The 12316-nt window shown below is 41.3% G+C and overlaps 1 protein-coding gene and 1 pseudogene across 1 annotated transcript; both read left to right on the forward strand.

Moving 5' to 3' along the window:
- The first annotated feature begins 1738 nt into the window (after positions 1-1738).
- Positions 1739-4649, forward strand: LOC124138614 (annotated as a pseudogene).
- Positions 4650-7508: 2859 nt separating this feature from the next.
- LOC124138612 lies at positions 7509-11982 on the forward strand. Its single transcript, XM_046505348.2, has 4 exons — positions 7509-7631; positions 8657-8840; positions 10338-10716; positions 11355-11982. Exons 1-4 carry the CDS (start codon positions 7586-7588, stop codon positions 11940-11942), a joined length of 1197 nt encoding a protein of 398 aa, XP_046361304.1. The 5' UTR covers positions 7509-7585; the 3' UTR covers positions 11943-11982.
- Positions 11983-12316: the final 334 nt, after the last annotated feature.

The following is a 12316-nucleotide window of genomic DNA, read 5'->3' on the forward strand; positions in this document are numbered from 1 at the left end:
CGGTTCGCCCCGATTATGTTTCAGGGTTTGTCAGCACCATGCCCGTGCTCGTGGGTTTCACCGAAGTGGTAAACGTCTGAGACCTGCATCACTTCGGGCTTTCCTACCACATTAAGCTGACACACCGTGATATAACTGGAATACTGTTAAAAGCGGCGTTAAACCAAACTCACACACACACGCTCTTGTGCTGCAGATTGGGGCAGGACCAAAGCCCCAGAAACGCTCCCGTTATGCTGCAGAACGTGGTCACTAATGCATCTGCATTCCGCGACCGACATTTCTTAACTTCGCCTCATTGTACACTGTACACAGGACCACATGCCACCATGTGTGTCAGGATCCGCTGAGTATAGGTTAAAATCTACATATGACTGACATCTCGCAACATCCTATCTGTTCTCGTTATGTTTATCAAAGGGGTAAGACCTGCTGATGACATCTAGTGATGCAACTGCTTTCATTTGTGTGTTTGTCTCCCATTACTGAAATGAGTTCCAAACGCATCTTCAAGGGATCCTGACAGTGCTAAGGGACTTAACTCAGCACTGTAAACGGCTAGGCATTTATAACTACAGTATCCGACTTCCATGCTATGGTCAAGACGTGAGATTGTCACATTACCTCATAGAATCACCATTTTAGGGCGATAGTTCAGTGTTGAAATATTTTCAATATTGTACATTGTCATGATCTTGACTTCGTGATCATGTTAAACATGGTACGTTTTTTTTCTAAAATATATATCTTAACTCTTTTTACACAATGTTAGTTCCCGTGAGTACACTGTAAACATAAAACGTCAACGACAGAGTATGACCAGTCTCGATTATCCACCGAAACAGATTCCACTGGGCGTAAAAGGCAAAAGAACGGTGAATATTGTATGAAAATCAATGATGTCATCAGGTGTTAGTGAAAAGGGGAAGCGTGTCCTACTGGTAGCACCCGCCACTCACACAATTTGCATAAAAAGTAAATAAAGAATTACATCGCATCGGCGATATTATAGCCATGTAGCGATGGAATTAAGGTAGTCGTTTTAAGATATCTGTCCACAAAGGACAGTGAAACAGTGAGGTGTATCACGGTTTCAGAATAAAATAAACTATATCAAAACTTTAAAAAAAACACACATAGGAATCATGGAATCATGGGGAAAGTAGAATTCGAGATTTCGGCTTGTCACACCATTTTTAAAACATGATTAGTTATGTCAAGTTATGTCATTTTAATATTGGAGTTAAGGCCGCTTGGTTTGTCAGCACCTCAGGTCTGACGCTGTGCTTCAGAGGCATAGCACGGTGTGTCAGATTAATGCTGAATCTATCAGACACCCGCTGATACCCGTTACATGGAGAACATTGAGAACACTGACAACCTGTTCAACTGGCAGGCATCTAACATTTAAATTGCCCCAACGAAGCAACAATATCAACATCAAATGGTAGCTGGTGGTTGAAGCCTCAGATAGTGACACGGGTATACAAGGCTCGGGTACAATGAGAGAGGATAATTTTGAAGGCCACGAAATGACGGAAATATTACTCAAAGCGGCGTTAAATGGAGCTCAGTAGTCAGTAAGTCAGTTAGTCCCCCACCCCCACCCTCCCATACTCACTGGACAAGTATAGCGGTATGAATTGAATGGTATGAATGCCAACACGTTCCAGGTTTCGTGATGAGACACGTCTGTGCCAGATGTCAAGCCTTCGTAGATAACAAATGTAGGATTGGTTTTAAAGGCAAACATATTTCATTACAAATCAAGTCACAACATATGCATCTGTTGAAGGGATAACAAAACAGAATGTTGCACACCACAACGTTTGGCGTGGCAACACTGCTTGCAATGTGGTTTCTGAACGCGGGTATGTACATTCTCCGTCAGTCATATCAGTCTGTATATCCCAAAGAAACAAATGGAAAAATAGCTTCATTAATCACCGGTCCATATTGTAAATCTAAAACCTCAACGCCAGAGAACATATCGATTATCCGCCGAGTCAATTTGGACGTAAAGGGTAAAAAGAAACATGATTGTACAATGTTATCAAAAAGAACTTTGATGATACTGTAACTGACTGCATTAAATGTGTGCAGAGTGCAATGATCATGTATTGCAGCCGGAGAAGATTTTGCATCACCCCTTGTTTTTGATCCGACATTTTATGTCAACACCAATCCCGACCTTCACCGACTTGGGATACACACCACTGGTGCTGCAAGGACTCACTGGCTTACCAAAGGCATACGCGAGGGGCGACAAGGGTGTGGCAGCTTTCATTCCAAACAGTACCTCCAAAGGTAGTTTTATCAACATAGGATGATATTTAATAGATCACCAGGCGTTGCGAGACATGGATGCAGTTAACTACTGATAGGCATGGTACATAGTGCGGTACGTATTGAGATTCACATATGTGACAGAAACCATGATAGTCAATCAAATCAAAGTTGCCTTTTGATACACATACCTTGAAAATTGTAGTTACACAAAGCTGCAATTTATCACCTGTCATTATGTACGGAACTATTTTAAATGCCTACAGTAACTGAAAAGAAGTAATTTTATACAAATAATAGAGTCACCGGTGAAGCGACCGTCAAATCCGTTGTTTCAGTCAGAGGTTGTTATTGCGATTTGAGACCTGTTGATACATTTCACACACCAATCACACATGCCCTGATATGTGTCTTCGTTTACTTGCCAGATTGTAATCATATACCATTTTAGATATGATGACCTTTCCAAAGCATTTGGCTCAAACTACCATCAAGCTGTCCAACATTATTTGGACCATCAGAATGAGAAAAGGCTGGGGTATGTCGAGGGAGGCTATAACGGAAGGTGGACCATATCAAATCAACACCATGACCTCTTCATCAGTGCCTCTGCTAGGATGGGAGGAGCGATTGACAGTCTGGTCTGGGACAACAAGGAGTTCATCAATGCATGGGATCATGGCAGAGAGCTTCAGATGGCGACCAACACTCACCCATACGGGGAGGTGTTTCAACCCTACCGAAGCTGGAGGAAGAGATGACGGCACAGGACCAGCCACAACGTCCACGATTATGAACGTGACAGCATCTGCTAACATTCTGAAAACAACAGTGAGTAGGCATCGAGTATTTTCATTGCCCCAACGAAGACATACATTAAGCGTGTGTGCCCTGTAACCTGTTGATGTCAGCTCGTAAATATCATCAGGCGCGGGGAAGGAACAGTATATTTATTTAACATTTTAATTTAAAAAGTATTGCAACGTGCATTTGGTGTTGATCGTCAAACATTTGACTGTTCAACCATAGAGACCGATGCATGTAAGAGCAAGTGAGTGAGTGCGTGAGTGAAGGAATGAGCGAGAGTGTGTTGTATAAATCCACTTTTAACAGTATTTTAGTAACTGTTATATTACGACGTCTTGGCTTTGTGTGGGAGGAAAGCACAAGGAAAGTTGAGTCGTGATCCGGTTTGGTGAAAATAACGTGATGGTAATTCTAACTGGTGGTGTGGTGATGGTAGTTCTAATCTTGACGTGAACCAAAGCTCAGCTATGGCCACAAGGGGCGTAAACTACAAAGCCACAGAGGACTTTGTTCTTTGGTCAAGGCTACAACAGTCAAGGCCTCAACAAAGCTTTCAAAAAGGTTTATGGTACACACGGGGAGGACATTTCCTATTTTGATGCATCAGTGACAAAATATGGTGTTAAATGCAATTCCCTTTTTTCCCATGTCTTTTGGTGAACAATTGACTTGCCTGTACATGTGTTTGTGACGGGTGCCACAGCTAAGGCACGATAGGCTTTTTCATGAACACCTGGTATTATCACCACTTGATAGTGATGCATAGAAACATGCTTATGATATCGTCGGAATCGTACAATGGACTTTTAGTGGAGAACTCTTATTATTATGAAAATCGTGTATGTCTCTTTTAAATTATATATGTGCCTCTTACATTCTTAAATATCAACAATAAATCTGCCTTTACTTAGAACCACCCTGCCTTCTGGCTTCGTCACGGTGACCACGAGACTCAACAGTTACCAAGTTCTGGGTGTACAGGAAACTCCCATGCATTAAATCTCGTGGACAGATATGACTACGATTTTTCCAAGACTGTGACAATTGGCTGTGCTGCTCTGACCCAGTGTATCAAATACGAGTCAACCTTCACCATTGGTGGCCTGTGGCCGAAGGGATATATCTTTCACAATTTCGAAGCTCCAACTGGATACTTGACAGGAGAGTTCAGTATCATAAAGAGTCTCAACTTGGCAAGCGGTCAGTTAGAACCTTACAATAACCGTTACCCCATCATCCTCTCAACAGTCGACTATAAACATGCAATGGGGGCCTACTCACCAGCGGGTCAAGACACAGATCTATATCAGTACTACAGTGGACACTGGTTTGGAAATGCCTTCGCAAGTGGAACAAGTAAATGGGGATCCGTGTTCCGAAAGAACGCTTTTCCGAACGGTAGTCGGCATAAGGTTACCTATATCACCTACATATGTGTTGGAACTTTAGATCAGGTAACTGAATGCGTAAGAAAGCTTCACGTCTCATCGGGGTAGCTGTCATCTATTATCCGTAATATTCAACATAGTTAATAATATTAAATTCGAGCCCACGTATACTGATTTACTGCGTTCTACATGATTGTTGCAGTGTAAATACCAAATGTGACGTCATTAATGATTTCACAACAGTAATGACATTGCAAGGGGTCCTGGTTGACGTCATGTCGACACGTTTAGCTACTCGACATAATTTGCATTCGTGTGCGTATTCAACTGGGCCCCGTTCCACGGAGCGATCTTGGTCTACGTTACAGTGTGGGAGTCACGATCATCGTAACGCTAAGACCTTGATGTAATGAAACTGTAATCAGAAGGCATGCATCACAGTAGTTGACCCCATCGAAGCACAACCAAATATATCGGAATTTGTCTCGCGCTTAAGTCTTTGATTAGCATTAAGAAGTTTGAAAAACATGAATACATGACACGTATTGACTACTTTTTTATTCCTTGCAACGACGTTTCAGGGCTACATCTTTCCCCTTCCCCGCGTTAATACTGATTAATAAGTTAATAGATATATTATATACATACTGATATATGGACATCATCCTTAAATTGTTATCTTGGTAAATTAATTTGTTATCTTTGTACATTAATCCTGCCCCGTGACGATTCCGGGTTAGAATTGGTTTTCAGCAACCCATGCTTGTCGTAAGAGACGACTAGCGTGATCGAATGGTCAGGCTCGCTGACTTGGCTGATTCATGTCATCGTTCAAGAACTGGTTAGTCTGGTTCAGACTCGATTAATTACAGACCGCCGTCATATGGCTGGAATATTGGTAACTGCGGCGTTAAACAACACACAAACAAACAACAACATTATTCCTTCCCAATAAGGGACTAAATATTTGATATTTAAGAGAACTGGGACTCTCGAAAAAAATAAGTTGTCGCCCAAAATTAAAAAAAAAATGTTTTCAGGCTTACAGGTTTAAATAAAGATAATTATCTGGTTTTATAACTGTATCTGTAAAAATCGAATATTGATACAAAATCCCTGCACCCTACCCTACCCTAAGGTCACCCGTGCCTTCAGGAAGTGTCAGGTGTTAATCTACAGTTTACTAATATCCCTTTGTTATGTTTTGCTTGTACACATGTACCTGTATATGTACTGTCAATACACTACAGGTACATTTACCCGTATAGGACCTTGGTTGATCACGTTGTTTATGACAGACCGACGTGTTTAATCAGAATCAACTTGTCTGGCTGTGTTTTATGGGAAATGCTTCTTGGTAAAGAGGAAATACCTTAACTAAAAATGCACATTCATTCTGAACAGCATCAATTATCCTATCATCCAAAGTTATCTAGTGCCATCTCCCGACCTGGTGTTAAGTTCCGGGTGGTTAGTAATGTAAAACAAACGACGGGAGACACCTGGACGTGCTTAATCTACACCTAGTCACAGGTGGATGAACGTCAAATGTATTGAGGTATGGCCGCCGTTTGAAAGAAGGGGATAGATCAAAAGATTTTTAAAAACTGAAAGGTAAGCTCTAAAGAAAACTATTAAAACACCGTAAAGATGGGAATGTCTCTATTGTGCGTACTGCACCTGTCATTTAAATGACAAAACGGTGAGCTGAGGTGAAATGGGGTTTAACGTCGCGTTGAAGATTATTACACTATTGTGTCCGGACTTTATAGTACCAGGCCACTGAGATACCATGCCGCAGTTTAACAGGAATACCCCACTCAGACACAGTATTCTGACTCCGAGCCGACCAGTCCTTGTTTACCCCCTCAATGCCGAGCGCCAGACAGGGTAACAAGAAGTACCATATTTTAACGTCTTTTGGTATGACGCGGTCGGGGTGCGAACCCCCGACCTTCCGCTCTCCGGGCAGACGCTCCACAACTAGACCACGGAGGCGGTAAATGTTATTACGAATGACACCACTAACATCATAATAAAATTTCCTCCATTTATACAGTGCAGTTGCACGATTATACAGTGCGGCTTTTAGGGCTCACAAAATGCCCATGGCAAATAGTGTTACAAGTGTCTCATAACACATCACAGAATATACGTAAAGGGTTTCATGAACACATCACACAAAACACGTAGATAGTTTCACGAACACATCACACAATACATGTGAATGGTTTCACGAACACATCATACATGGATGGTTTCACGCACACATCACACAATATAAGTGGAGGGTTTCACGATCACATCACAGAATTCACATGGAGGGTTTCATGAACACATCATACATGGAGGGTTACACACACATCACACATGGATGGCTTCACGCATTAGTCACACAATACACGTGGATGGTTTAACGAACACATCACACAATATACACGTGGAGGATTTCACGAACACCTCACACATAGATGGCTTCACACATTCGTCACACAATACACATGGAGGGTTACACGAACACGTCGCACAATACACATGGAGGGTTACACGAACACGTCGCACAATACACATGAGTCCTCACTTATAATTACACATTTTATTTTTGTTGGGTGCATTACTTTTATGAAACTAAATTCTTTCACTCGCCAATGTTGATACCGTTTTACTTAATTCCATTAAATAAAGGCGTCGCATTATCACTGAGTCTAGATGATGGAAGCATCTGCATTGTAGAAATGGATCAAACATGATGAGTGATAATGTTGTTTTACGCCACAGTCAGCAATATTTCAATTATATTACGCGGTCTATAGATAACGGACTGTAGACTAAACAAAGCAATAGGGCAATAGGGCAATAGAATGGGCGAAACTCCCATGCCGTCGATGAAGCCTGGTCACCTGATCCATCTAAATCGCCTCTTACCACACACAATGTATTTATAAATACTTTTATCTGCTAATGTATTTTTAATCTGACGCCTTTGTTACACAAAAAATCTAATCTCTCAAAATGTCATGTTCATGTCATGGCAAGTGATCTAACCAGGTGGCATACCTTATAAAAACAGTTCAAGACAAGGAATTATACAGATAGACATCACAATGTTGCTCATTGTGACTATCCTCCCAGCAGTATTCTGTTTTGTTGGTATGTATGAATACGTATTGTATGCTAGAGTATCGTTATGGATACACATTCGTCTCATAAGTTTTTCTTTAAAGCGTGTGTGGGGTTGATTCCATCTGGAGAATAAGGTCTGAGTGTTGTCCAGACCTGTATGTATTGTTTTGGCAAGGGAAGCAGCTCAGTTCTGTCACCTCGATTCCAAAATTCCTGCGATGGTACTCCGTTTTCCGTCTTGTGTGAAGATGGTCAAAAACAACAGGGTGTATGAAATATACACACCTACACAATGGCGTCGCTAAACTTTCTGACTTGTGAACTTGTCGTTCTGGTTCGTTTTCAAGGTAGAAATAGAGATATGCTGTTTTGCATGCAGAGCTCACTCGTACCGAAATATAGAAACGTCGACTCTAGCTAACTGATTGATTAGAAAGTTCACAGGGTGCCAACTTCTGTGCAAGTGACCTTCACGCAGAGATGTATCGTATCGGAATTCAAGATCTGATTTTAATGGGCGTGAAGCGAAATCACTCACTTTACAGTACGAAATAACGTATTTATTATTTATTATGTCACTTAAACTACAGGAGGTTTTGATGTCCTTTGAATGCAGAGTTGAAATGGGTCTCTCCCTTGTAACTTTATTTTGTTCTACGCCATTCTACTATTACAATTGTTTTAAGGGAGCTTCTGAATAATGCTCAACCAGACACAGTCGGCCAAATCAGGCCGCGCGTTGTAATATAATGCGACCTAATTTTAGTTGTCGTTTTGGGAAAGGGGGCATGGCTGGTTGTAACCTTGACCAAACAACTTTTGAACAATAGTGTTATATGTGAAATCATCATAGCATGTTCGATTGTAACTTTGTTAAAGTTGTGAAATGTGGACACCAAAGGCTGGTGCTGAAATATTGCTCAACAAAAAGGGAAGTTGACTATTAAAAAGTTAAAGTCATCCCTCTTGTACTATATTCTTGTATAGAGTGTTTTGTCACTCTGAATTAACGAATGTCTGTATCCCAATACATTTTAGACTTTACACTCCAGATGCTGCTGTGGACCTGGCGTCACCCTTGGTGTTTGACCCAACATTCTATGTCAACACTCACGCTGACCTTCACCAGATGGGCATCAACTCTAAAGCTGCCGCTAAACAACACTGGCTTTCAAAGGGGATCAGCGAGGGAAGGCAGGGTTGTGGTAGCTTCCACTCGAAACAGTATCTTAAAAGGTATACGCTACCGTATCAATCTTGTCTACGAGGTGACTAAGTGATCAGATATCCAAACTGCCTGGATCGATGTTGTTCAAAATATCAGTCACTGGATTGCCAGGTCCATACTCCATTATTAATATCTAGAATAGTGTTGTGTGAGGTGAGGTGAAATTGGGTTTAGCGTCGCGTCCAAGATTATTGCACTTACATAGCGCCGTGCATGGACGTGTGTGTGTGTGTGTGTGTGTGTGTGTGTGTGTGTGTGTGTGTGTGTGTGTGTGTGTATGTGTGTGTGTGTGTACTTGTCCTAACAAATGCTCATTTATAGTGCTAGCTCAGTGAGATACCCTATAACATGAATACCCCACTCAGACACAGTATACTGACCACGAGCCGACCAGTCCTTGTTTTAGCCCCTTAATGCCAAGCGCCAGGCAGGGTAACAAAAAGTACCATCTTTAAACGTTTGGTCGCCTGACGCAGTCGGGGATAGAACTCACGACCTTCCACTCTCCAGACGCTCTACCACTAGACCACGTAGGCGGTCAAATAATGTAATGACATATATTGACACATTTGATGTTCCATAACCATTTCTATAAAACAAAAATTGTTCTTCCAATAACTACTTAATAACTGGCAGTCATGCATAGGCAGTTAAACGTGTGTAGTGGTATACAGATCCCACTATGAGTATGTACAGAAAAAGGTGACATGTCTGCAGTGCAAATTCCTAGGACATTTCTTTGCCCATACTTTCCAAATGATAACGCAATGCAGTTTAGGTGAGTAAGTTTGTAAACATTTTAGACACTATATTCCATTTCAAACACTGGGGAGGATTTCAATGATTGTAGGTCAGTATCAGGGTCAGTTTACTGTGTCTGAGTGGAGGATTTCAATGACTGTACATCTTCTGGATTGTGTGAAATTGGCGTCCATTGGTTTTTACATGAGTAACACGATGAGGACAAGATATCATATAATGACACGTTTGAAGCAGATTAAGATTTCTTATGGATGAGGAAAGGGATTTGTCGCTTTTAAATGATAAAATTTAGCATTTCTCTTCCAACAACTGATTGTGTTATATAAGGACTCACACAGATGAAGAAGACGTCATCAACTGTTCATTCTGATTTGAGTTCAGGAAACTTATTTTTCTCTCAGAAACAAGACCACGGATAATAAAAAAACAATAAACTGTTCGGAATTCCGGATTATCTGTCGTGACTTAATGTTGAGAGTACCTTATACCCAGATCGGAAACGTAGTTAGTTTGCTCATGAAAATCCGTAATGTCTAGTTGCTGGTAGGTTAGTCCATACCTCTTTATGCCGCTTTTAGCAATATTATAGCCATTTCACAATGTGACACAGAACTGTGCCTCACATGCATCCATGTTATGAATCAAACGCAGGTCTTCGGTGTGACGAGTGAATGCTTTAACCATGAGGTTACCCCTATATGCCTCAGATTTTTAATTTTTTTCTTCAAAATTTTAATTTTCAGATATGCTGACCTTTCCAAAGCGTTTGGAACCAACTATCATCAAGCTATTAACCACTACTTGACACATCAGAGTGAGAAAAAGCTGGGGTATGTCGAGGGAGGCTATAACGGAAGGTGGACCATATCAAATCAACACCATGACCTCTTCATCAGTGCCTCTGCTAGGATGGGAGGAGCGATTGACAGTCTGGTCTGGGACAACAAGGAATTCATTAATGCATGGGATCATGGCAGAGAGCTTCAGATGGTGACCAACGTTCACCCATACGGGGAGTGTTTCAACCCTACCGAAGCTGGAGGAAGAGATGACGGCAAAAGATCGAGCACGACGTCCAAGATAATAAGTGTAACAGCACAAAGGAATATCTTAAAAACGACAGTATGTATTACTGTTAACATATTTGAATACGATTTTAAAAGACGACTTGTGCATGCTATTTAGTAACCATGTAAACTATTACTCATATACTATTCTATATACCATTTATTGACGAAATTTGAACAGTTGTGGTGGATTTTGTTGTATGTTCATGAAGGCCATTTCACATGACGTTTACAGGTATCTTAGATTACACAAACATATTCATGTTTTCAAAGTCAACAGAGAAGAACATAACAAGTCATATAACTACTGATTGGCGTTAAAATGTATAATATCTATAATCTGGTCAACAGTTTTCCAAAGCTTTAAGTGGGTATGGGTAGCCAAGCCGTCTAGGTTCCGCAATCCACTGAGCACAGCTGCAGCTGTCAGGCGTGTGAGAAATGTATGATCGTGGATTCGAATTCCATATTCGCCCTGATTAGGTTTCGAGGTTTGTCAACACCATATCGTGCTCGTGGGTTTCACCAAAGTGGTAATCACACCTGACCCATGCATAACCTCGCTACTTTCTTCCAAGGTAAACAGACACAACGTGCTATAACTCAGTATCAGTTTGAACCAAACTAAAAAATACAAATATTTAAATAAATGACATCACGAGCTGAAGGCTTATTCTTGGTTGTTTTTTTCAGAATCACCCAGCTTTCTGGCTTCGTCACGGTGACCACGGGTCGGCAGCCTCGAAGAATCCTTCATGCTTACCAGGTGTACCTACAAAAAACACTGTGGACACTTACGAATACGACTTCTCAAAGAATGTGACAATAGGTTGTGCTGAAATGTCTCATTGCATCAAATATGAGTCAATGTTCACTATTGGTGGCCATTGGCCAGCTGGGTCTGTTTCACATAATATTGCAGCTCCAACTGGTTATTTGACAGGAGAGTTCCAAATCCTTAAAAGTCTCAATTTGGGTAATGGCCAGATACAACCGTACAGCAGCAAACACCCTGTTGTTCTTGCAACATCAGATCACAGGCATGCAATGGGAGTCTACTCTCCAGAGGGCCAAGACACAGATGCTCACTTTTATAATGGGGCACGTTTCGGAAGTGCCTTTGGTAGTGGAACCAGTAAATGGGGATCGGGGTTCCGCAAGAAGGCTTTCCCAAATGGAAGCTTGCACAAGTTATCCTACGTCACCTACATCTGCGTCGGAAATCTTGACCAGGTCACTCAATGCGTAAGAAAGCTTCACGCCACATATCCCAGAGTTTAGTAATTCTTGTTAACCACACTGAATAAACTATTTCACCAGATTTTTAAATTAGTTTTCCGTAGAGAAGATCTTATTTTCCAAGACATGATGGAAAGATAGCTGCACTTCATACATGAGTTTGGTTTGATTTTATCTCGTTTTAGTACTGTTCCATGCCATATCATGCCATGACAGATTAACTATAGACATATGATTGGTTGGTTGGTTTGTTGTTTAACGCCGCACTCAGCAATATTCCAGCTTTATGATGGCGGTCTATAAATAATCGAGTCCGGACCAGACAATCCAGTGATTAATATCATGAGCATCGATCCACGCAATTGGGATCGATGACATGCATCAACCAAGTCAGAGAGCCTGACCCCCCGATCCCG

This window comes from Haliotis rufescens, unplaced genomic scaffold (assembly GCF_023055435.1).
Source record: "Haliotis rufescens isolate VD_foot unplaced genomic scaffold, xgHalRufe1.0.p SCAF_17, whole genome shotgun sequence".
In the NCBI taxonomy this organism is placed as follows: domain Eukaryota; kingdom Metazoa; phylum Mollusca; class Gastropoda; order Lepetellida; family Haliotidae; genus Haliotis; species Haliotis rufescens.

Coding starts and splice junctions, on each gene's coding strand:
- LOC124138612 (XM_046505348.2), top strand. CDS start 7,586: ATGTTGCTCATTGTGACTATCCTCCCAGCAGTATTCTGTTTTGTTG. Junction 8,841..10,337: donor TCGAAACAGTATCTTAAAAG/GTATACGCTACC, acceptor TTTAATTTTCAG/ATATGCTGACCTTTCCAAAG. Junction 10,717..11,354: donor GGAATATCTTAAAAACGACA/GTATGTATTACT, acceptor TGTTTTTTTCAG/AATCACCCAGCTTTCTGGCT.